We start from the raw sequence: 25,745 nt of genomic DNA, 5'->3' as shown, positions 1-25,745 counted from the left end.
ATTATTAGTGAAATACTTTACAGTCTGTCTTCATGCTCTTCAAAACCCAGTATCTAGCTCATGTTTTAGTGCATCTCAGTTTGGATGTTAAATTTTAAACAATTTAAGTGAAATATAGTCCTACCAAAACTTCTGTTATATTTAATGGAAAAATAGTATAAGCTTTAACTAAAAGTAATTAAAATTAAGTAAAATTAGAAATTTAGTTCATTGGTTATACTATACATATTTCATTTGCTTAAAGCCATGAGTGACTTCATGTTAGACAACACGTTAGACAACATGCTAGACAACACATCTTCATGTTAGACAACACATCTCTAGGGATTAGGATATGGCTGTCACTCTTTCTATAGTATTTACAGAATCATAAAAAGTATCTAGTCCTCATTAAATGCTATTGACTGCTTATTAGCTAATAAAATTATAGCAAATCACTAAAATACCAAAGGAAAAAAGAGATAAAATTCAGTATAAAAAAGAAGAGCAAGTTTGTTTTATCAATACATCTCATAAACTTGCCTTTCTTATTTGTGAAAAGAAGTGATAACTGCCTTGGCACCTCCCACATTATATCTGTAGGAGAATGATTCTCAAGCAACCAGTTTGGAAAATGCTACATACTAATTCACCTTCCTGGAGATTCACAAAGCAGGTTAGCATTATATTAATGTTTTTGTTCATGGATCAGATGTATAAAACATTCCTTATTTCAGACTGTAATCCCATTTTTGGTTTATAATTATCTATCTTCTTTTTCCATTCTCCTTTTTAGCAATGTAAATATGGAAGCATAAGCCTAATACACAATCAAAAATCCAAAAATTTTATAGTAGAGTAATATGTTACAGAAAAACCCAAATGAATGTTTGGCCAACCCAATAGCCTGCATTCTTTATCTAAGATAGTCATCATCCCAAATTCTAGGCTTGTTATTCCCTTGCTTTCACTTGATATAATTTTGTATCAAATATATATATTGTTAAGAATGTTATATATAGTTTATTATACACACACATATGGTCATGGTAGAGTAAGTTATCATGTCATATAAAATCTTGAAACTTTCTAGACATTGAGTCAGATTCAAAACTCCATATCTCCTCATTCAATGCCTGGTCAAATCATCTCCAAAGAAGCTATTTTATCATTCTTCTAAATGTATTTTGCCTAACTTACCTACAGCCTTTGCGTTACCTTTTAAATTTCTTGATAATATTTTTTGAAGCACAAGTTTTAATTTTGATACAAGTCAAATTATCTACTTTTCTTTTGTTAATTGTGCTTTTGGTCATATTTAAAAATGTATTGCCATATCTGAAGTCATGAAGTTTTACCCTTATGTTTCTTCTAAGAATTTCATAATTTTAGCTTTTACATTTAGGCTTTAGATTAATTTTGAGTTAATTTTTATATAATGTGAGATAAAGATCCAACTTTATTCTTTTGCATGTGACTATATCAGGTGTCTCAGAACCATTTGTTTAAAAGACCATTCTTTCCCTACTGAATGATCTTGTCATTCTTGTCAAAAATCAATTGCTCATAGACACTTTGTAGTCATGAGAAAGAGTGGACTAGGAGTTTTATCTAATTATGGAAGAGTTGTTCTTGCCAGTAAGTGCTTTCTAGGAACACAAAGGCTGGGGGATTTCTTAACCATCACTCTTTTTAGGAACACAGAGCTCAGATAAAGTTTAACGTTGTAAATCCCTCTTTTTTGTTCACTATGAATGATTATAATAGGTTCCCAAGCAACTAAGAGACAATCATAAAACTCATGAGTGAGATGAAACAAGATCTGATAAATAGACTTTCTAGGGCTCTTGGTGTTGTTGCTATAAAGTAAATTGAACCATCTTTTGAGAGGTTATAGCACAGGTCAGTTGTTTTAGAATCCTGAAGTTTGTGCATCTTAAACAGGAATGCCTGTAATGAAAAAGAGAAATATTAATATAAAAAATTGAATTAAATTAAAAAAACATTACACTTGTGGGTCATAAGACTAGTGGATTCCAAGAGGCTGGTGGAAGAATATCTTTTGACTAAGCAGCATTGCTGTGGAAATAAATGAAAACCTCCCAATGAGAATCAGCAAAGAATATTTATTCAGAGGTTGCTTTAACAAGGGAGTCAGCCACCATTACGTACATTCGCAGCATCTGAAGCAAACAGAAGCAGGCATTTGGGCTACAAAGAAAGTAGTACTCAGTACAGACACATGGAGATCTAGGAAAAAATAGCAAATTAGACATGAGGTCGAAACCAAGTCTTACATCAGTTGGATTATATATTTAGATATCTATTATTCTCTTTCGTATGGGAAATATTAAGAATCTTGTGGCAATGAAATTTAGAATTGCATAATATCCTATCAATAGATTGTAATAATTGGTTCTTTTGCTTAGAGAGATGGATGCTGGTAAAGTCATTTACCAGTTGATATTTTAAAGACCATTTTCCCATATAGATCCAAGTAGAAACACTATCAGCTGTAGTTCGTTATGGTCTTATCTGATCAAACTGAAATTGTCCAGAGGTGTTTATAATGAGACGCAGTGATGGATGGTATATTTAGCAGTCAATAAAACTGAAGGCAATGGCTCCTGTTTTAGACAATCTAAGAATGGCATTGGAATAAGTATGTTCTGACCTAATAGTTTTATAAGGAGGGAAAAAAGATTATGTGTAGATGACAATCAAGGATCTATAGAAAATGAGAAGAATTATTATAAGCAGAAAGATAAAAAACAAAACAGGAATCAAATACAGATCTTAATCCAACATCTTGGGCAGCTGTCTACTGTCTGAAGTCATCCACTGGTTCCAAAGATATTAGGTCAAGTTTCTTCTTCCAAAATCAGATGTCCATAAAATCCTATTAGGTAAATGGGGCTGAGAACACCACACAGCTACATGCAAAAGAATGAAACTAGAACACTTCCTAACACCATACACAAAAATAAACTCAAAATAGATTAAGGACTTAAATGTAAGGCCGAAAACTATAAAACTCTTAGAGGAAAACATAGGCAGTAGGTCAAAGAGTGTATGTCATCACAGAAAGATCCTCTTTGACCCACCTCCCAGAATAATAGAAATAAAAACAAAAATAAACAAATGGGACCTAATTAGACTTAAAAGCCTTTGCACAGCAAAGGAAACAATAAACAAGATTAAAAGACAACCCTCAGAATGGGAGAAAATATTGTAAATTAAGCAACTGACAAAGGATTATTCTCCAGAATATATAAGCAGCTCATATAGTTCAATATTAGGAAAATAGCCCAATCAAAAAATAGGCAGAAGACCTAAACAGACATTTCTCCAGAGAAAACATACAGATGGCAAATAAACACATGAAAAAATGCTCAACATTACTAATTATTCAGTTCAGTTCAGTCGCTCAGTCGTGTCCGACTCTGCGACCCCATGAATTGCAGCACACCAGGCTTCTCTGTCCATCACCAACTCCCGGAGCCTACCCAAACCCAGGTCCATCGAGTCAGTGATGCCATCCAACCATCTCATCCTTTGTCCTCCCCTTCTCCTCCTGCCCCCAATCCTTCCCAGCATTAGGGTCTTTTCCAATGAGTCAACTCTTCACATGAGGTGGCCAAAGTATTGGAGTTTCAGCTTCAGCATCAGTCCTTCCAGTGAACACCCAGGACTGATTTCCTTTAGGATAGATTGATTGGATCTCCTTGCAGTCCAAGGGACTCTCAAGAGTCTTCTCTAACACCACAGTTCAAAAGCATCAATTCTGCAGCGCTCAGCTTTCTTCACCATCCAACTCTCACATCCATACATGACCACTGGAAAAACCATAGCCAGGACTAGACGGACTTTTGTTGACGAAGTAATGTCTCTGCTTTTTAATATGCTATCTAGGTTGGTCATAACGTTCCTTCCAAGGAGTAAGTGTCTTTTAATTTCATGGCTGCAATTACAATCAGAGGTGATTTTGGAGCCCCCAAAAATAAAATCTGACACTGTTTCCACTGTTTCCCCATCTATTTGCCATGAAGTGATGGGACCAGATGCCATGATCTTAGTTTTCTGAATGTTGAGCTTTAAGCCAACTTTTTCACTCTCCTCTTTCACTTTCATCAAGAGGTACTTTAGTTCCTCTTCACTTTCTGCCATAAGGGTGGTGTCATCTGCATATGTGAGGTTATTGATATTTCTCCCAGCAATCTTGATTCCAGCTTGTGTTTCTTCCAGCCCAGCGTTTCTCATGATGTACTCTGCATATAAGTTAAATAAGCAGGGTGACATATACAGCCTTGACGTACTCCTTTTCCTATTTGGAACCAGTCTGTTGTTCCATATCCAGTTCTAACTGTTGCTTCCTGACCTGCATACAGGTTTCTCAAGAGGCAGGTCAGGTGGTCTGGTATGCCCATCTCTTTCAGAATTTTCCACAGTTTATTGTGATCCACACAGTCAAAGGCTTTGGCATAGTCAATAAAGCAGAAATAGATGTTTTTCTGGAACTCTCTTGCTTTTTCGATGATCCAGCGGATATTGGCAATTTGATCTCTGGTTCCTCTGCCTTTTCTAAAACCAGCTTGAACATCTGGAAGTTCACAGTTCATGTATTGCTGAAGCCTGGCTTGGAAAATTTTGAGCCTTACTTTACTAGCATGTGAGATGAGTGCAGTTGTGCAGTAGTTTGAGCATTCTATGGCATTGCCTTTCTTAGGGATTGGAACGAAAACTGACCTGTCCAGTCCTGTGGCCACTGCTGAGTTTTCCATATTTGCTGGCATATCGAGTGTAGCACTTTCACAGCATCATCTTTCAGGATTTGAAAGAGCTCAACTGGAATTCCATCACCTCCACTAGCTTTGTTCGTAGTGATGCTTTCTAAGGCCCACTTGACTTCACATTCCAGGATGTCTGGCTCTAGGTGAGTGATCACTCCGTGATTATCTGGGTCGTGAAGATCTTTTTTGAACAGTTCTTCTGTGTATTCTTGCCACCTCTTCTTAATATCTTCTGCTTCTGTTAGGTCCATACCATTTCTGTCCTTTATCGAGCCCATCTTTGCAAGAAAGTTTCCTTTGGTATCTCTCATTTTCTTGAAGAGATCTCTAGTCTTTCCCAATCTGTTGTTTTCCTCTATTTCTTTGCACTGATCACTGAGGAAGGCTTTCTTATCTCTCCTTGCTATTCTTTGGAACTCTGCATTCAGATGGAAATATCTTTCCTTTTCTCCTTTTCTTTTCACTTCTCTTCTCTTCCCAGCTATCTGTAAGGCCTCCTCAGACAGCCATTTTGCTTTTTTGCATTTCTTTTCCGTGGGGATTGTCTTGATCCCTGTCTCCTGTACAATGTCACGAACCTCTGTCCATAGTTCATCAGGCACTCTGTCTATCAGATCTAGTCCTTTAAATCTATTTGTCACTTCTACTGTATACTCATAAGGGATTTGATCTAGGTCATACTAATTTTTAGAGATTTGCAAATCAGAACTAAAATGAGGTAACACCTTACACCAGTCAGAATGGCCATCATCAAAAACTTTACAAGCAGTAAATGCTGGAGAGGATGTGGAGAGAAGGGAATCCTCTTGCATTGTTTGTGGGAATGTAAACTGATGCAGCCATTATGGAGAACAGTATGGAGATTCCTTTAAAAACCAGCAATAAATATACCATATGACCCAGCAACCCTCTATTAGGCATATACCCTGAGAAAACCATAAGTGAAAAAAGACGCATGCACCCCAGTGTTCATAGCAGCACTATTTACAATAGCCAGGAGATGGAATCAACCTAGATGTCTATCAACAGATGAGTGGATAAAGAAGTGGTACATATACACAATGGAATGTTACTCAGCCATAGAAAAAGAACAAATTCAAATCAGTTCTAGTGAGGGAGGCTAGGGAGGGAGGAGATATATGTATAATTAAAGCTGATTCACATTGTTGTATGGCAGAAACCAACACAGCATTGTAAAAATCAAAATTAAATAAATAAATTGGAAAAAAAGATCCTATTAGGATCCTCAGTTTGAAGTCCACTATTGGAATAGCCTTCCAATTGTGTGGAATTCTTAATTATTTCTTTAATTGTTAAACATGAACCCAAGTATTGACTACCTGGCATTTCACTGCTGTGTTTGTTGTTAATAGTACCTGATAAGGTCTCTTTCAATGAGGTCAAGAACAGTAGTTAGCCTCTGATGTCTCTTGTGGGAGATGAAATATCCTGGTAAAGATCATAAAGAGGTGGTTTAGGAAAACATCTTGGAAAGGTAACCATAATCCATTGGTGAAAGGACTGTTTATAAGAGTCCATTGCAATATTTTGCCATGTCACTGTGCAATAAAGTGGAGTCTAATATTGGAGGTAAAATCCCCAAATGCATCGATTTTCAAATTACCAATTTATAGGAAAATAATTGATGTGTCCCTGAAGGAGTGGCCATAAGAGTTGTAGGAGTACCTTTGGCCAAGGGAGTTTAAAGTTTTCTAAAAGTTTTGCTAATTTTAATTTAAAGGTTGGCATTGACCTTTTTAACCTTTTCAGAAGACTGTGGATAATAAGTAAAACAGTATCATTTTCAAATAAGAGGAAATGTCTTACAGAATTATTTTATAATTTTTTCTGTTAAATGTGTGCCCTGAATTAGTTGATATAAAAGCTGGGTGTCCCAGGTTAAAAACACAAGATCGAGCAGGTTTTTACTGGCCCTAAGGATTATAGCTTTTCAACAAGGAAATGTTGAACAACCAGGCAAAGATGACGGACTTGCATGAAACTGAGATAAACTCTAAGGGCTTGTCCAGATTACTCATGCACAACTAGATGGGATGGCTTTTTTGTACTTAGGGATGCCCAAGAAAGAAGCCTGGAGAGGTGTCTTTAGGTTACAGGAGGTCTGATTGTGTTTGGGTGTCCAAATCACAAGGTCTCTTAGCTGAAGACTTAGTTAATTCATAATGAAGTGTTACAGTCACAGAAGAATTTGGCATCCATTGTCTGCAGTATCCAGTTAAACCTAGAAATCCTCTCAGTTGTCATCTTGAAAGAAGTCTAGGGTAAGTTTGGAGAGCCTTTACTCTCACAGGATTCCCTCCTCAGATATAGCACGTCTTACCTAACGGACTGTGTTGTGGAACATTCTTGATGTATCTTTTGAAACAACATATCCCTTTTCTGCTAAGACTGAAAGTACTAAATTAAATCTTTTTTAACAAAATTCCTTGTTCTCAGTACAAAGTAGAAAATTATCTACATGTTGCATCAAAACTGAATCACAGGGGAAATTTAGACCTTATAAATCTTGAATGAAGACTGAAAAATTCGAAGGGGTTTCAGTGCTCAAGACATGACTGCCCAAGTAGATTGTTGTCCTCCCCAGGTGAAGACAAAAAGATATCGACTCTCTTGATCTAGAGGCATACTGGAAAAGGCAAGGAATGTTGTAAGTGGCTTTAGGCAGAATAGTTCATAGGATGATGTTTGAGTTAGGTACTACAGAGAAAGAAATGATAATGGTTCTATTAATGATCCTGATTGTTGAACAAATTGTTATCTTCATCTATTTGGTTTCTTTACTGGCAGGATGAAAGTGTTATAAGGGTTACTGCAAAGTTTGTGGAGACTTTCGGATAAAGGCTTTCAAGGATAGAATTGAGCCCTTATTATACTTCTGGCAGCAAAGAATATTGGGTAAGTTTGAGTAATGGTTTGGTAGAATCTAGCTGAACTTAAATAAGCTCTGCTCCAATTATTCTGTTTAAATTCCAATGTTGGAAACTTTATCCCAGAAAGTGTCAGGAATGGTGTCAAGATCTTTATCAGGAATGTGTATTAAATATCATGGAGGATACAGTAGGGGAAGGAAACAGTGAGACAAACAGAGAAAGTAGCATCAACATGTATACACTACAATGTGTAAAATAGATAGCTGACGAGAAATTGCCATATAACACAGGGAGCCCAACCAGATGCTCTGTGATGACCTACGGGGGTGGGATGTGGATGAGGGGAAGGAGGCTCAAGAGTGAGGGGAAGGAGGCTCAAGAGTGAGGGGATATATATATAATTATGGCTGATTTGCATTGTTGTACGGCAGAAACCAATGCAACATTGTAAAGCAATTTTTCTCCAATTAAAAAATAATTTAAAAAAATAAATATGGAGAAAGCAATGGTATATCCAGAACAGGCACAACTTGATTATGAATAAAGTCCTCTGAAATCTCAAGAATTAGTTCTTCTGACATGCATTTAATATTACAAACCCATTTGCAAAGTAAATATCCTCATATTAAATTCATAAACATGGCATCACAGAGCAGGAATTAAGTTTTTCAGTCAGGGACACAAGGATTAAGTGATAGGAGTAAAAAAATCTGTAGATTATTTAAAATACCTACTACCTGTGTGGTATGCTTACGCCAAAGAAGAGGTTAAGCAGTGGTGAAAGGATTTACAGAGAGAAAATAGTACCTACAGGAATTAATGAGGCTGACCAATTATATTTATAATCACCTTGTGTGTTTAAAAGTAAGGCAGAATATTGGATGCATTTTTCTTCCTCAGAGAACCCTGACTGATCTGGAACTGAAAGATTTTTTTGTTTGTTTCTGTTCTGTAATATGGGATAATTTTTTCCAAGGTCCCTTCTTTTTATAATACCTGCAAGTGCCCATAGCAACAGGTAGTTGTTTGGGGTGTGGGCTATTTAGCTTTTTTTATCATTAGAGCCACACGTTTATTCTGAGTTTTGTCTCATTTTTATTCTAAAGCCCTTTCACAGTGTTATGCCAGATGTTTTCAGATAAACAGGCTATTTCCCATCCCAGGTTCTTTGAGTTAGGGACCATATGTCTCCTTCTTATGAAAAATACCGCTTTTAGCTTTTAGACAATGTACCATAAAAGAGTAACACAAATGTAGTGAAAAACAAAGAAAAGAATTGACTTGATTTCATCAAAGATGCCAAACAAATGAGAAATGCAAAAAAACCTTGGTACCAAACTGAGACTAAATAACTAAGGAGCTCAGAATAAAGGGAATGGAGTTCAGACCTGTGCTGACTTACTGTGACACTGTGGACTTGACAAGAGGGAAGGAGCAAGACACAGAGGGTCCACACTAAGTTGAAGACTGGAGTCCATGGTGATGGTCCATGCAAACTGTATCTTGGTGGAACTTCTAAGAAATCTATGGAAACAAGTGAAGATTGAGCAAATGAAAACAAGCAAATAATATTTATTCAGAGTTTATAACTTGAGTTTGGCAGAAACTCAAATGCACACACAGTAGGGGGAAATCTCTGGAGTGGGAAAAAAGAAAGAGTTCAGCTGTGCCCTAGTTGAAAGCTGTTGGCATGCAGAAGTTGGAAGCAGGTTAACTAGAAGCAGGTCTGGCTATATGATTACTTAGGAATACATATTTGGCTTTCTATGGTTGATCCCAAGTTAGAAGAGGGGACAAAATTTAGGCAAGCCAGAAATTATTTCCAAGGTCCTAATTTGGAGCTGTATAATCATAAGGGATTTGATTTAGGTCATACCTGAATGGTCTAGTGGTTTTCCTTACTTTCTTCAATTTAAGTCTGAATTTGGCAAGAAGGAGTTCATGGTCTGAGCCACAGTCAGCCCCTGGTCTTGTTTTTACTAACTGTATAGAGCTTCTCCATCTTTGGCTGAAAAGATTATAATCAATCTGATTTTGGTGTTCACCATCTGGTGATGTCCATGTGTAGAGTCTTCTCTTGTGTTGTTGGAAGAGGGTGTTTGCTATGACCCGTGCGTTCTCTTGGCAAAACTCTATTAGCCTTTGCCCTGCTTCATTCTGTACTCCAAGGCCAAATTTACCTGTTACTCCAGGTGTTTCTTGACTTCCTACTTTTGCATTCCAGTCCCCTATATTGAAAAGGACATCTTTTTTGAGTGTTAGTTCTAAAAGGTCTTCTAGGTCCTCATAGAACTGTTCAACTTCAGCTTCTTCAGCGTTACTGGCTGGGGCATAGGCTTGGATTACTGTGATACTGAATGGTTTGCCTTGGAAATGAACAGAGATCATTCTGTTGTTTTTGAGATTGCATCCAAGTACTGCATTTCAGACTCTTTTGTTAACCATTATGGCTACTCCATTTCTTCTAAGGGATTCCTGCCCATTGTAGTAGACACAATGGTCATCTGACTTAAATTCACCCATTCCAGTCCATCAAATCCCTTATGATTATACAGTGTAAGTGAGAAATAGATTTAAGGGACTAGATCTGATAGACAGAGTGCCTGATGAACTATGGACAGAGGTTCGTGACATTGTACAGGAGACAGGGATCAAGAAAATCCCCATGGAAAAGAAATGCAAAAAAGCAAAATGGCTGTCTGAGGAGGCCTTACAAATAGCTGTGAGAAGAAGAGAAGCAAAAAGCAAAGGAGAAAAGGAAAGATATTCCCATCTGAATGCAGAGTTCCAAAGAATAGCAAGGAGAGATAAGACAGCCTTCCTCAGCGATCAGTGCAAAGAAATAGAGGAAAACAACAGAATGGGAAAGACTAGAGATCTCTTCAAGAAAATTAGACATCCCAAGGGAACATTTCATGCAAAGATGGGCTCGATAAAGGACAGAAATGATATGGACCTGACAGAAGCAGAAGATATTAAGAAGAGGTGGCAAGAATACACAGAAGAACTGTTCAAAAAAGATCTTCACAACCCAGATAATCACGATGGTGTGATCACTCACCTAGAGCCAGACATCCTGGAATGTGAAGTCAAGTGGGCCTTAGAAAGCATCACTACGAACAAAGCTAGTGGAGGTGATGGAATTCCAGTTGAGCTCTTTCAAATTCTGAAAGATGATGCTGTGAAAGTGCTACACTCGATATGCCAGCAAATATGGAAAACTCAGCAGTGGACACAGGACTGGAAAAGGTCAGTTTTCATCCCAGTCTGTAAGAAAGGCAATGCCAAAGAATGCTCAAACTACCGCACAATTGCACTCATCTCACACACTAGTAAAGTAATGCTCAAAATTCTCCAAGCCAGGCTTCAGCAATAAGTGAACCGTGAACTTCCAGATGTTCAAGCTGGTTTTAGAAAAGGCAGAGGAACGAGAGATCAAATTGCCAACATCCGCTGGATCATCAGAAAAAGAAGAGAGTTCCAGAAAAACATCTATTTCTGCTTTATTGACTATGCCAGAGCCTTGACTGTGTGGATCACAATAAACTGTGGAAAATTCTGAAAGCGATGGGCATACCAGACCACCTGACCTGCCTCTTGAGAAACCTGTATGCAGGTCAGGAAGCAACAGTTAGAACTGGACATGGAACAACAGACTGGTTCCAAATAGGAAAAGGAGTACGTCAAGGCTGTATATGTCACCCTGCTTATTTAACTTATATGCAGAGTACATCATGAGAAACGCTGGGCTGGAAGAAGCACAAGCTGGAATTAAGATTGCTGGGAGAAATATCAATAACCTCACATATGCAGATGACACCACCCTTATGGCAGAAAGCGAAGAAGAACTAAAGAGCCTCTTGATGAAAGTGAAAGAGGAGAGTGAAAAAGTTGGCTTAAAGCTCAACATTCAGAAAACTAAGATCATGGCATCTGGTCCCATCACTTCATGGCAAATAGATGGGGAAACAGTGGAAACAGTGTCAGACTTTATTTTTTGGGGCTCCAAAGTCACTGCAGGTGGTGATTGCAGCCATGAAATTAAAAGATGCTTACTCCTTGGAAGGAAAGTTATGACCAACATAGATAGCATTTTAAAAAACAGAGACATTACTTTGTCAACAAAGGTCCGTCTAGTCAAGGCTATGGTTTTTCCAGTAGTCATGTATGGATGTGAGAGTTGGACTGTGAAGAAAGCTGAGCGCCAAAGAATTCATGCTTTTGAACTGTGGTGTTAGAGAAGACTCTTGAGAGCCCCTTGGACTGCAAGGAGATCCAACCAGTCCATCCTAAAGGAGATCAGACATGGGTGTTCATTGGAAGGACTGATGTTGAAGCTGAAACTCCAATACTTTCGCCACCTGATGTGAAGAGTTGATTCATTGGAAAAGACCCTAATGCTGGGAAGGATTGGGGGCAGGAGGAGAAGGGGAGGACAAAGGATGAGATGGTTGGATGGCATCACCGACTCGATGGACCTGAGTTTGGGTAAACTCCGGGGGTTGGTGATGGACAGGGGTTGGCGTGCTGCGACTCATGGGGTCGCAAAGAGTTGGACAGGACTGAGTGACTGAACTGAACTGAATTTGGAGCTAATATTGAAGTTGTGGTTGGTGTCTTAGACTGGCTGTGATAAAGGTTCTCTGTCAGAGTTCTTTTTTTATATATGGTCTGGCCATGGCTGTTTTTATATAGTGACTCATGAGTCCCTGAGTTTTTTTAAAGGTAAGATTAAATTGGCGATGTTGTCCACAGCATTGACTACTTCTCCAATAAGAGCATAGACAACCTAAATGTTTCACCAGACTTCCTTAGTGACTCAGACAGCAGCTTGTCAAGGGAGAAATCAAGCCATGCATGGTCTGCAACAGTAATGAGTCCTTCTGAGCTTGTAATAAGTCCTCAGACTTGAGCTTGCAGAGGATCCTCAGATCCTAGTACAACCTGAGAGTCTGATAAGGATCTGGCAGTCAGGTTTTTTTTTTTTAGAGTAATTAAGAAAAGTAATTTTTACTTTACAATATTGTAGTGTTTTTTGCCATACATTGACATGAATCAGCCATGGGTTTACATGTGTTCCCCATTCTGAACCCCCCTTCCCACTTCCCTCCCCATCCCATCCCTCTGGGTTATCCCATTGCCCCAGCCCTGAGCATTTGTCTCATGCATCGAACATGGAATGGTGTTCTGTTTCACATATGATAATATACACGTTTCAATGCTATTGTCCCAGAACGTCCCACCCTCACCTTCTCCCTCAGAGTCCTTAAGACTGTTCTATGCATCTGTGTCTCCTATTCTGTCTCACATATAGGGTTATCATTATCATCTTTCAAATTCCATATATATGCATTAGTATACTGTATTGGTGTTTTTCTTTCTGGCTTACTTCACTCTGTATAATGGGCTCCAGTTTCATCCATCTCAATAGAACCGCTTCAAATGTATTTTTTTAATGGCTGAGTAATATTCCATTGTGTATATGTACCACAGCTTCCTTATCCATTCATCTGCTGATGGACATCTAGGTTGCTTCCATGTCCTGGCTATTGACCTGGCAGTCAGGTTTTAATTCTCAGTGACTCCAAGTCAAGGACGAGGGAGCAGAGTTAAAAGCTTAGTTTGGAGGCTAAGGTTATTTTGCAGCCAGTACTAAAGGAAAGTGGAAAAACTGAAAATTGGTAAGGATAGACAATCTGTGCAAGGTAACAGATCCAAAACCACTTTACAAGTAGACATCACAACTGATTTATCCACAGTGGGAGAGGAGCCAGTTAAGCCTCTACCAGACAAGATAGAGTCTTTGCATGTCCTAGAGTCTTTGCATGTCCATCAGTCACCTGCAATTTGCAAAGTGGTGCAAAATAGCTCAAAGACAATGAACAGCAACAGAATCTGATAACTCAGAAGGATGTGCATAGTGCCCCATGGAAGCACAGAATTTCTCTTTTTCCCCCTGTTGATCAAAACAATCTCAAACAGAGATTATTCTTCATCACAAAATAAAGCCAGCTTCATTAGATGTGGCCTGGCTATTTACGTAGATGCAGCAAGAATGACAATTTACCATATAAGTTCTTATGTTTGCTTTGCTGAAAATTTTTGCAGAGTCAGAGACAATTGAGTGACTAAGCACAGCACAGCAACACTCTGCATATAAGTTAAATAAGCAAGGTGACAATATACAGCCTTGATGTAAACCTTTTCCAATTTTGAACCTGTCCATTGTTCTGTGTTGCTTCTTGACCTGCATACAGGTTTCTCAGGAGGCAGGTAAGGTGTTCTGGTGTTCCCATCTCTTGAAGAATTTTTCAGTTTGTTGTTATCTACACAGTCAAAGGCTTTAGCATAGTCGATGAAGCAGAGGATGTTTTTCTGGAGTTTCCTTGCTTTTTCTATGATACAGTGGAAGTTAGCAACTTGATCTCTGGTTCCTCTGCCTTTTCCAAATCCAGCTTGTACATCTGGAAGTTCTCAGTTCACATACTGTTGAAGCCTAGCTTGAAGGATTTTAAACATTACCTTGCTAGCATGTGAAAGGAGCACAATTATGCGATAATTTGAATATTCTTTGGCATTGACCCTTCTTTGGGATTGGAATGAAAACTGACCTTTTCCAGTTCTATGTCCACTGATAAACAGACTGCAGTATAGTGTAAACATAGATTGTATATGCACCCAGATGCCAAAACACCCTATGACTTGCTTTATTGTAGTAGAATTGACCTCGTGTTATCTCCGAGGTATGTCTGTACATACATTAGGGACTCAGCTAGGTGGAGAAAGGGCACTGGAGGCAGAAGAAGAAAGAGAAGCAAGTATCTAGACATGGAGAAGAGCATGGGATGTTGGGGGATGGCAAGTGGTTCAGTATCACTGGAAGGCAGATTCTGCTACTGCTAAGGCCACTATGAGGTAGACCATGAAATAGAGTGATTTATTTTTAAACAAATATGTCTCATCTCCTGACACCTAATGAATTTTAGAACCCACTAACCAGACACCTTGGGAGTGTGTACTTGGATATGTACTTATTTCAGGATTGCCTTTCTTTGCTCAAAACCAGGAAGGGATTCCTCCTAGAACCAGATTCCTAAGACAGCATCTGAGCAAGCTGCATACTGAAATCAGTTCCATTCCTCTTTAGCTAGCTAACATGAATGTCCTCCTGGCTTTCCTGTCTGTGGGATGCATTCCCCAAAATCAAATCTACATTTGCAGCTATCTGGGCTCTGCACCGTGCTTTATGCATAAACAAGATTTGATAAATACTTGCTGAATCAGTGACTTGCAGAATAGCTTCCCATTTGGGGAATGACTGTGATTTCTTGAATATGAGTCAGTTTTATTCTCCTTAAATTCATTTTGCTTGCAATACCACTCATGATTATTCAGACCATAGCCAACATGAAAAAAAAGCTTTATTCTTATCAACCATATTCATAAACATGAGTTACAGAGTCTGAAACATTTTCCAAATCAGTGTGCTCCAAACCTGCAAAGCAGAGCCACAGGTAAATTGCCTTTTAAAGACACCGCCTCTCGGGAAAAGACATTAATATGAAAGTTCTGAGGCTGAAACTGTCTTAATTCAGGTTCCCCAGAAGCAGATCATGACACAAGAATTTTTTGGCAAGTAGATTTGGAATGAAATCCCAGGAAACATCAGTAGGGGGTTGGAGAATGGGGACAGGCAATAAAAAGAAGTCAAAAGAGCTGTTGTGGGAGATTAGGTCTCAGCCTCCAGGAGATGGTGTAGGGCGTGCCTACACCATCAGAGCTGACTCGAAGAGAGAGAGTGAGAAATCTGTACTAACTTTCATTAGCTGAGAGTTAGTAGCTCAGAACTACTCTGAGGATATTAATTCTCTGGCATTTACAGCCCACCTGACATCAGGTCAAGCATGTTACCTTGCCATAGGAAGCCCTTATAGCATGAAGTAGTGTCCTGAACCCCTGAGTCCTCAGGAAACATGAATAGTCATGTTCTAAATTGCAAGATGCATTCATGGAACACAGAGCTCACTATACTTCAGCTGAACCTAGGCAGTTGCACCTGTAATAGGATCTCTTAGCTGACACACAGGCAGAAAAGAATTAGGAATTCTTTGGCTTCATTACATTTCTGCAAAGTGCCCTCCAATAACTGGATTTCTAAACTCTTCTCCAGAATTCTCATTCACACCTTTTGTACCTAAATGAGACTAGTTACCTCAAGCAAATTAAATACACTTATTCACTCCCTTAAGCCTTTATTCCACTCATCTTAAGAGCCCTTTAATTTTAAGCCTGGTTCTCTGAGAAGCAGACCCTGAGGCAAGGATTCTAATGGAGGGGATGTACTAAGGAAGTGTTTCTATAAGAAACCAGAAAAGGAGAAGGGAAGAGAAAGGAGTGAAGCAAGGGTGTCATTTCCATGAAGTCCTAAGCTACAGCCAGATCCTGCAGACCTCTGGAATATAAATTACACTCTGAAGGTAGTTTTAAGACAAAGGAGATGGGGCATTCCTGTGGTCAGCCAAGCACTGGCATCAAGCTTCCCTGAGGAATTGGAAGCCTTTCCTGGCCTCCTAGGATCTTTCTAGGTGGCTCAGTGGTAAAGAACCTGCCTGCCAATGAAGGAAACACAAGAGACACAGGTTCGATCCCTGGGTAGAGAAGGCCCCTTGGAGGAGGGCATGGCAACCCACTCCAGTATTCTTGCCTGGAGAATCCCATGGACAGAGGAGCCTGGCAGGATCGTGACTGAAGCAACTTATTACACTCACATGTACCTGGTCCTCTAAATGGGCAAAGGGCCCCAGTACCAGGCACAATCCTCTTTACCACAGAGCTGGTAAAAAGGAATCTGAAATGGTCTGGGTGGAGCACATTAAATTCACTTCATCTGTCACAGATTTTTCTGGGTGGTCACAATTTCTGGTGGAAAACTTACAAGAAAGTTGAAATAAGCTAATCTGCTACTGCATTTGGTCCTGAGACTGTGAGTGATTCCCCCTCATCTTCCTTCGCTATCACTCATCTAGGTCCCCCTCTTAAGCTATGATTAGTGCTCCTACCAGCGTGCAAAACTTGCCTTCATGTCTGACGTGTCTGGGTACCTGGTTACCAAGTTTCACTGTGCCATACCATGGGAGCACTAGGAGATGCCCCAGTGGGTTTCCTGAGTGCCAAGCATAGCCCTGCCTGCTCCCATTATGTAGCAGCAACCTCTGCCTATACCCCAGGTAAGCCACCTCTGTCTCACCACTCCTGATGCTGTACTTTTGTTGACCTTCAACTCAAGATCTCACCTCTTCTATGAAGCCTTCCAGATGCTTATAGACCTCAGAACTTTCTTCTTCCCATAGCTATAGAACTTACTGTTTATGACTCTCATCTGGTCTGAATCACAGTCTGCATAGTGATTCTTCATTATGGGATTTTTTTATTGTCTTTGGACAATGTCATTTGGTTGACTTGTGAGTGTACATCTTCTCTTTCTAACAGAAACCTGAAAAGAATTCCCTGACTACCTCCAGTGCCTAGCACAGACTGCTATGCCTCCCCAGGACTTAGTGAATGCCTGTTGGGTCAGCCAGTAAACAGCATACAGAACAACACATTTGCACCATAGGACTGGATCATGATTTTCTCATCAAAACTCTTGCTTCCCAGAGTTCCCAAATTTATTTGATTTTCAGTGATGCTCACTAACATTCAGTCCCCAATTATCTTTTAAACAACACAAAAAGATAGCTTTGAGAAATTTAACTTTTTGCATTTTGAAACCAGCTCAAATCCATAAAAGTATATATTTTTAGGTATTTTATTACAGATTACTTGTAGATAAAGGCCATAAATATCCTCCATACAGAGAAAACTTTCCCTTTTTTTGGCACTCTTTAGAATTTAAAAGTTCACAAGCATGCTTTGCTTGAGGATAGTGGGTGTTTGGGGAGAGGGCGTCGAAAGTAATTCCAGTCATCAAATAAAGATGCAATTTGATGTATAGTGAACACATTTTTGGTACCAGGAATTGCACTAGAAACTTTATTCAGACTTGGTTGTCCAGAGATTTCTTTCTTCTCCTTTTCTCTGAAGCTCAAGTGTTGATATATTTTGAGGCATATCGTAGCCTCTCATAGAAGCTTAAAGAGAAAGGGGGAACACTCAAGTCAATTTATTTTATAAGTAATTACTTCTTCTGGGAAGGTTTTGCCTTGTAATTGTAGTATTAATCTGTATATTTATTGTTTCTGATTGTTTCTGTCTTATGTACTCTATTCAGAAGCAGAAATTGAATATAAAAATAGAGTTAATCTTGACTATGTGACTCCAAGTATGTAATCTACTCTTCACAAACAATACTGAGATGAAATAAAATATTTATATCACTGTTAATAAAGGTTAAGATATACTGAATGCTTGCTATGAGCCAAACACTCTGTAAAACACTCTATATGCATCATCTCATTCAACACTCATTGCAATTCCCAGAGACAGGTACTATAATTATCTATGTTTTATAGATACAGAAATTAAAGCTCAGAGAGGCTGAGTCACTTCCCAGAGATCATACAGCCAGTAAGGAAAGAAGCCGAGATTACCCTGCACAGAGGAAAGAGTCCTGGCTCTTTACTTGGAGATGGCCAGCTAAGTTGTATTATCAGCCCTGGTCTTGCCAGCCAAGAGATCGAAAGAAAATCACACACTCTTTAAGCCTCAGTTTCTTCACTTATTGAATAAAATCGTCAATACTCACACTGCTTTTTCCCATCTATCTACACTTTCATCTGTCCATCTTAGAGCATTTAACTTGTGCTGTTTTATACTTTGTTTATGGATTAGAGATAGAACTCAAAGAGCAGAAAGTATGTCATATCCAACTTCAAATCCATTGTTCCCACTATTCTATATGTTTTAAATGCACTAACTTACTTAGTCCTCACAATACCATAAAGTTTTATTTTTATCCCCATTTATTTCACACTTAGGGAGGTTACTAGACCCCAATCACAGTTATGTTAATGATGTCAGGTGAATCTGAACTTAAGTATTCTGGCTCCAGAATCCATGTCATTTTTTTTTTTTTTAATTTTATTATAGCTATTCTGAAATGCTGTGTTAATTTCTACCATACAGCAAAGTGAATCTTGAATGGGGTAAAAGAAATTTCTATTTTTGTTTACAATCCTCTTAAGTCTATGCCATTTCTTGCTAAGTATGAGGCTATTGAGAGAACAAGAAATATAAGTAAAATTATATCTGGCCTTGGAACGACAAACAACAACATGTTATAGTGGAGAATAACAATTTCATAGAATTATATCTCCAAAACAACAAATTATATTAAGGTATTTCTAATTGAAAATTTGGGGTATTAAACCTAGGTTTTGATAGTAGAGCCACCCTTGGACATTTTAATGTCCATAACTAAATAAAATGATGAATAAAATGCATATATATAATACATATAGCATAAATACATGTACACATACATATATCCACATACATATATAAATGTGTTAGAAAGTTAATATGACTAAATAAAACACATGCACACACAAACACCCTTACATTCAGGGATTAGATCTGATAGACAGAGTGCCTGAAGAACCATGGACGGAGGTTCATGGCATTGTACAGGAGGCTGTGATCAAAACCATCCCCAAGAAAAAGAAATGCAAAAAGGCAAAATGGCTGTCTGAGGAGGCCTTACAAATAGCTGAGAAAAGAGGAAAAGCAAAAGGCAAAGGAGAAAAGGAAAGATATATCCATCTGAATGCAGAGTGCCAAAGAATAGCAAGAAGAGATAAGAAAGCCTTCCTAAGTGATCAATGCAAAGAAATAGAGGAAAACAATAGAATGGGAAAGACTAGAGATCTTTTCAAGAAAATTAGAGATATCAAGGGAATATTTCATGCAGAGATGGGCGCAATAAAGGATAGAAATGTTGTGGACCTAACAGAAGCAGAAGATATTAAGAAGAGGTGGCAAGAATACACAAAAGAACTATACAAAAAGATCTTCATGACCCAGATAACCACGATGGTGTGATCACTCACCTAGAGCCAGACACCCTTGAGTGTAAAGTCAAGTGGGCCTTAGGAAGCATCACTACGAACAAAGATAGTGGAGGTGATGAAATTCCAGCTAAGCTATTTATAATCCTAAAAGATGATGCTGTGAAAGTGCTGCACTCAGTATGCCAGCAAATTTGGAAAACTCAGCAGTGGCCACAGGACTGGAAAATGTCAGTTTTCATTCCAATCCCAAAGAAAGGCGATGCCAAAGAATGCTCAAACTACCGCACAATTGCACTCATCTCACACGCTAGTAAAGTAATGCTGAATCTTTTATAACAGTCTGACAGAGAAATTTTGTGACTTTTGTATGTAATAACAACAACAACATCAGTTTAGAGTTTCATGTTATGCCTTTTTATAATTTTTCTGGTAACTCATTTTTATTATATTTTACAAAAGAATTAGGCTCTGGTGGGTTAGAAATTTCAAAAGAAAAACTGTCACTTTTCTACCGGTAGTTTGAGAAGCATCTCATAAAATTATATTTGGTAAAGAAGATGCTGTGTATTCTTCCCCTCTCTGTGGTTGTACAAATCCACACATTTCATTAGGCTATCATTTTACCTTTCCAGGAATTGTAGTTGTTCACTTTCACCATAAGAAACATCAGAGGAGGTAGGTGAACTGAGAGAAAGGGAAAGACTATCTTCCTGCTTAGCAGCTGCAAGCCAAACCTGTAAACAAAATTTAAATTTAGGAATTCAACTTCAGAAGAAACAGGGTCAATAGTTTCCCTTTTCACACCTACTGTCCCAGGGTTATTTTTCTTACATTGCCACACAGTTCTTCCAAACTTTGTTCTGGACTGCATGCCGTCACTCACAGACACCAGAAGGCAGCCTCTCCCTTTAACTTTGAGGCTCAAGGGCAGTGAAAATGTGGGGACCCTTTCAGGCTTTGGGGAGCTACAGTGCCATCTGAGATTTGCACGAGCACCCGCCCTTGCTTTGGTGACACTTATTACATGGACGTGATTTGTTGTCCCATGTTGTCCGTGTAGGGCTGAGATGGATCCCAGTGGAGTGTGTGTATATTGTAGGTGTATACTCAAGAGTGTACAGGGCTAAATGTTTTCCTGCAAAGACGGCTGTAAGTCTCAAGATTACACGACCCATTTACCTTGCTTAGCTCCAAACCACAACTGTACAAAAGGTACTCTCCCAGATTTGTTTACATTTCTGTCATGTTTTCTGAAAAGAGAAAAGGGCTAACTTCCAAATTCACTTCTCAGAAAAGTGGAAACAGCTAACTGACCTTAGAGAGCATCTGCCTGGCCCCAACACCACCTTCTTGTTTCTTGGTCCACTTGTCTCATGAACAGCCCCAGGACTCAGAGGACCTGTAAGATAGAAAACCACTGCTAATTGCCAGATATTGGGGCCATTGCACTTTTAGACTGACCCTTCTACTAGGAGCAAATAAAAGTGTTATCCTTTTTTCCTCTCCTCTATATTCTTCAACAGATTTTTGTCAGAGTACAGTCTGTCTTGCTGCCAGGAGTTTTCTTCCTCTGGAATTTCTTTATGTACACTCTGTGAGCTGAAATGTATGTGCTGATGTCCAGTTTAATGCTATAGGTTACATATGTTGCAAAGGAACTCAGTCTGGAAGGCATACTAATGTGCCCTCCAGATGTTAGATAAAACAGCTGGAAGAGAGTTTAAATAATCACTGACTGAGCCCACTTTCCACTGATCTGTGGCCCACATGTCCATCAGAACAACCGGAATGTCCTAAGGACACTTATAGTCAGTTTTAAAACTAACATCATCTTCTAACAGAAGTTTTGGCCAGATGGCTGCTTGTATTGCTGTCTCTCAGAGAGTAGAAGTCATCAGCCAACTTAAAAAGAAAACAAAACAAACAAACAAAACAATAGAAAGGAAAATAAAAAGAGTTCTTTACAAATCCATGTTAATATTTTATAATATAAGGAAAACTAGATGAGTTAGTTAACCTTCAAATGAGCTTAAAGGAGAAATAAAGAATTTAAAAGTATTTATTATACATAATGGATGCCTGAAAAGAAAACTCTGGGAATATCCACAGTAAATTAGTAGGATAAGCAAAAAAAATCCAAAATGTGTCCAACTTACTATTTACTGTGAAAATCCTAGTGGTTTCTATTAAAAGTGAAAGTCGCTCAGTCATGTATGAGTCTTTGCCACCCCATGAACTATACAGTCCATGGAATTCTCCAGGGCAGAATACTGGAGTGGGTAGTCTTTCCCTTCTCCAGGGTATCTTCCCAATGCAGGGATCGAACCCATGTCTCCCACGTTGCAGGTGGATTCTTTACCAGCTGAGCCACAAGGGAAGACCAAGAATACTGGAGTGAGTAGACTATCCCTTCTCCAGCAGATCTTCCTAACCCAGGAATCAAACGGGGGTCTCCTGCATTGCGGGCGGATTCTTTACCACCTGAGCTACCAGGGAAAAAAGGTCTCCTCTAAATTTCAAAATAAAGTACAGCAAAGTGCAGCATACAAAGATATATTTAATATAGCTAAATGAAAACATGCATTCAGAGAACAGGCAATAGGGCCAAAAGAGTAATTAGTCAGCAAAAATGTAGTAATTAATGCTGTTACTAAGGAATACTAACACAATAAATTATTCTCAATAATGTATTAAATAAATACTTAAAATCCATCAAGAGAGAAAAGATGACAACATATATCATGAGTAAAAGAACAAAAAGATAAAACTGATTTCTGCCAATACCATAGCAATATTACTAATGCTTTGGAAAAATTCATTAAATGAATATATTTGGATTTAACCAATTTATCAAAAGCTAAAAATATAGCAATTAATAAAACTTGGAATGAGAAACCTAGCAACTTCCTTGTACCTGGATCTATTATTTTATTGTGTCCACTATGTAAATCAGTGTCTAACTCTCCAGTAGACTGAGACCTTAGTGGGGATGGTGGGTGGGTTACTTTCAGGTTTTTGTTACTTATACAATAAGTACTCAGTAAATGTTTTTAAGTAGATGAGAATGTGAAGAAAAAGAGATTTTTAAATTACAGGATAAAATCAAGAGATTGAAAACAATATAGAAGATTAATAGTGACCTAAAAAATTAAAGCACCTAAATCTGATATATTTACTGGGCAATTTTTCCAAGCATTTAAAAGAAGGGAAAAGAAGAAAGAGAATACATTTTCATTTTTTGAAAGATAACATGTGTAAGGCAGCCTACTCAGAAGACACTGAAATATCAATGTGGATGATATGATTTTATAACCAGAAGATAAGAGGAAAATCCTAAAACAAATTAAGCTCCTTTTGTTGTGGGACATCAGAAAACCCCAAGCATTACAATTCTTAAGAACTGGTAATAACTGGAATCTGGAATGAATGGAGTCCATTCCTGATGACAAAAACTGAGTCCTTATGAATTAACACATTGAGAAATAGGCATTCATCAAAACACACACATATGCACTACCCTAAGTGAATGTACAAGCATGCATATATCAGTGAAGAGGGAAATTCTCCACAAGGTTGAAAAGATTTCAAAGCACTTGTATTATCCTATGTAGCAATCCATCTCAGTGATGCTGTTTCTGAGCCATGTCATCCCCCAACCACACCTCACCCTAACTTCCACCACCAGATTGATTACCCTAAAACAGACATTTATTCTTAATAATTTCATTTATGTATGTATTTTTGGCTGTGCTGGGTCTATGTTGCTGAGTGGCCTTTTCTCTAGTTGCAGCGAGCAGGGGCTTCTCGTTGCAGTAGCTTCTCTTGTTGCGAAGCACAGGCTCTAGGCACTCGGGCTTCAGTAGTTGCTGCATGTGGTCTCAGTAGCTGCGGTCCCCAGGCTCTAGAGCGCAGGCTCAGCGTGTGTGGCGCCCTGGCTTTGTTTCCCCGCAGCATGTGGGATCTTCCCACACCAAGGTCTCCTGCGTTGACAGGCAGATTCTTTACCACTAAGCCACCAGGGAAGCCCAGTGACATTTTTCATGCATCCTTACTGTTTTTTCATTTATTTATTTATTTATTGTAGTAAGAGCATTTAACCTGAGATCTACCCTCTCAACACGTTTTTGTGTACAATGTGCTACTGTCAACTGTAGATACAATGACTATGGTAAATTTCTCATATATGTGAAATCATACAATATTTGTCCTTCTGTGACTGGCTTAGTTCACCTACAGTCATGTCTTTCAGTTTCATCCATTTTGTCACACTCACTTTTTATGTTTATTTTCTGATTTTTCCAAATTTACCTATTTTTTAATGCCTAGGACACATGCTCCTCCCTAATCTTTCATTTTTCTATTTTTGTGCCTTTTGTGATGCTTTTCCAGATTTTTCCAACTGAGGAAACCTATCTCTTTATTATACAGTTTTTAGCCTTATAGTACCTGCTGCCATTTACTAAAACCTTACACTCCACATGACATTTCTTGTAGGTTTTACTTGTACTGCAATTTAACAGTCTGTGTCTCTGCCTAATGTTTTCAATTAAGGCATGTATCCTATTCAGTATCTATATCGCTCATTGTATTTAGCAGAGTGTCTTATGGTAATTATGCAGCAAATATTGTTCAACCAATTGGTTGATTTTAAACTCCTTAAGGGAACATTTCATTTATCTTAGTAGCCCCAAGCCCTAGAAACTGACATAGGATATGCTCAACAAATGTTGAGTTGTGTATGGGAAGAAACAGAAAGAAAGTTAAATGCAATGATTTGGCTGAGAAAACATTGCTGCATGCACAGATCAATTCTTAGCTCTCTTTTTAAAATTTTTATTATCGAAGTATAATTGCTTTACAATGTTGAATTCATTTCTGCTGTACAACAAAGTGAATCAGCTACATGCATACATATGTTTCCTCCCTTTTATTTGACATATCACCAGTATTTGACCCAGCTGTTGACTCTTTCCTACTGGAAGCACTTCTTCACTAGACTTCTAGGACATTCCTTCTCGGTTTTGCTTCTGTGTCACTGGCTGTTTCTTCTCAGTCTGCATTGCTGTCTGTCTTCTTCCAGCCTCATCAGCTTGGAATGCCTCAGTGATTCGCCCCTGGCCCCTTTCTTTTCTGTTCTGTTCTCTTCTAACACTCTTCCCTAGGTGATCCCATTAGTTCATGGGAAAAAATAACCATGCGTTGATAATTCCCACATATACATACATCTCCAATCCTGACATAGTCATTAATTCAAATCTATAGTGTTCAGTGCCTACTTGATATTTCCCCTGGGATGTCCAGTAAATGTTTCAAGTTTAATAATCCCAAGATGAACTCTAAATTTCTCTCCTTAAACCTGAAACTCCAGCCATATTCCTCATCTCAGCTGAGAGTGGAAACACCATTCTTCGTGAATCCCAAGTACTCTTGAGTGTCTCATCCTCTCGCATCTTCATTCATCCGGAAATGCCTTTGTGCTCTAACTCCAAAGTAGGTACAGATGCCAACTTCTCACCTCCCACCCCTCTGCCAAACTGATCTGAGCCATCATCATTGTTCCTCTGGATTATTACAATAGTACCTGCAATCGATTGCCCACAGAGCAGCCCGAGATATCCTTTGAGAGTGAAAGTTAGATCATGTCACTTCTCTTTCACAACCCTGCAACAGCCCTCCATTTCACTCAGAGCAAAAACCAAAGAATTTATGATGAAATATACAGTTGGATTTCCAGTGCCCCTTTCTGGCCTCATCTCCTATTGATTTCCTTCTTACTTACTCCCCTCTAGCTACAGTGTCCTCCTTCCTATTTATTTCAGTTCTCTCTTTCCCCATGATAAACAATCCTCAAATTAAGTTCTGTTGTCAATTCTGTGGTTCTGTAGGTTGACTTCAGCTGGACATTCTTGCTCAAGGTTTCATGTATGGTTGCAGCCCACTGTCAACTTGTTCTGAAGTCATCTGAAAGCTTAAAGAGCTAGGGGTCCAAGATACCTCACTCCATGACTGACAGTTGATGCTAGGGGTTGTGGACCAGAGCACCTCCGTGTGGTCTCTCCTTGTGCCTTGGATTTCTT

General features: G+C 38.7%; 1 protein-coding gene across 2 annotated transcripts; it reads right to left on the bottom strand.

Moving 5' to 3' along the window:
- Positions 1–812: 812 nt before the first annotated feature.
- On the bottom strand, positions 813–25,745 carry LOC145511214 (uncharacterized). Of its 2 annotated transcripts, none has more exons than XM_081504076.1 (5): positions 25,663–25,745; positions 20,983–21,067; positions 20,293–20,402; positions 9,063–9,184; positions 813–1,929 (listed from the first exon to the last, which is right to left on the bottom strand). In XM_081504076.1, the coding sequence occupies exons 2-5, from the start codon at positions 20,992–20,994 to the stop codon at positions 1,916–1,918; spliced, it is 258 nt and encodes an 85-aa protein (XP_081360202.1). In that variant the 5' UTR covers positions 20,995–21,067; positions 25,663–25,745; the 3' UTR covers positions 813–1,915. The 2 variants fall into 2 exon arrangements, with proteins under 2 accessions (XP_081360202.1, XP_081360201.1); XM_081504075.1 differs by lacking the exons at positions 813–1,929; positions 25,663–25,745 and adding exons at positions 2,086–2,229; positions 6,146–6,218.

This window comes from Giraffa tippelskirchi, chromosome 6 (genome assembly GCF_054371585.1).
Source record: "Giraffa tippelskirchi isolate mGirTip1 chromosome 6, T2T-mGirTip1v1.2.pri, whole genome shotgun sequence".
In the NCBI taxonomy this organism is placed as follows: Eukaryota; Metazoa; Chordata; class Mammalia; order Artiodactyla; family Giraffidae; genus Giraffa; species Giraffa tippelskirchi.
This window is presented reverse-complemented; position numbering and strand designations above follow the sequence as displayed.

Excerpts from the sequence above, each read along its gene's own strand:
- LOC145511214 (XM_081504075.1), bottom strand. Across the intron at positions 9,185-20,292 it reads CAACTACAATTCCTGGAAAG|ATTTCTTAGAAGTTCCACCA; the intron begins GTAAAATGATAG and ends TTGTTTCCATAG. Across the intron at positions 6,219-9,062 it reads GTCAAGTCCACAGTGTCACA|GATATTTCATCTCCCACAAG; the intron begins GTAAGTCAGCAC and ends GATCTTTACCAG.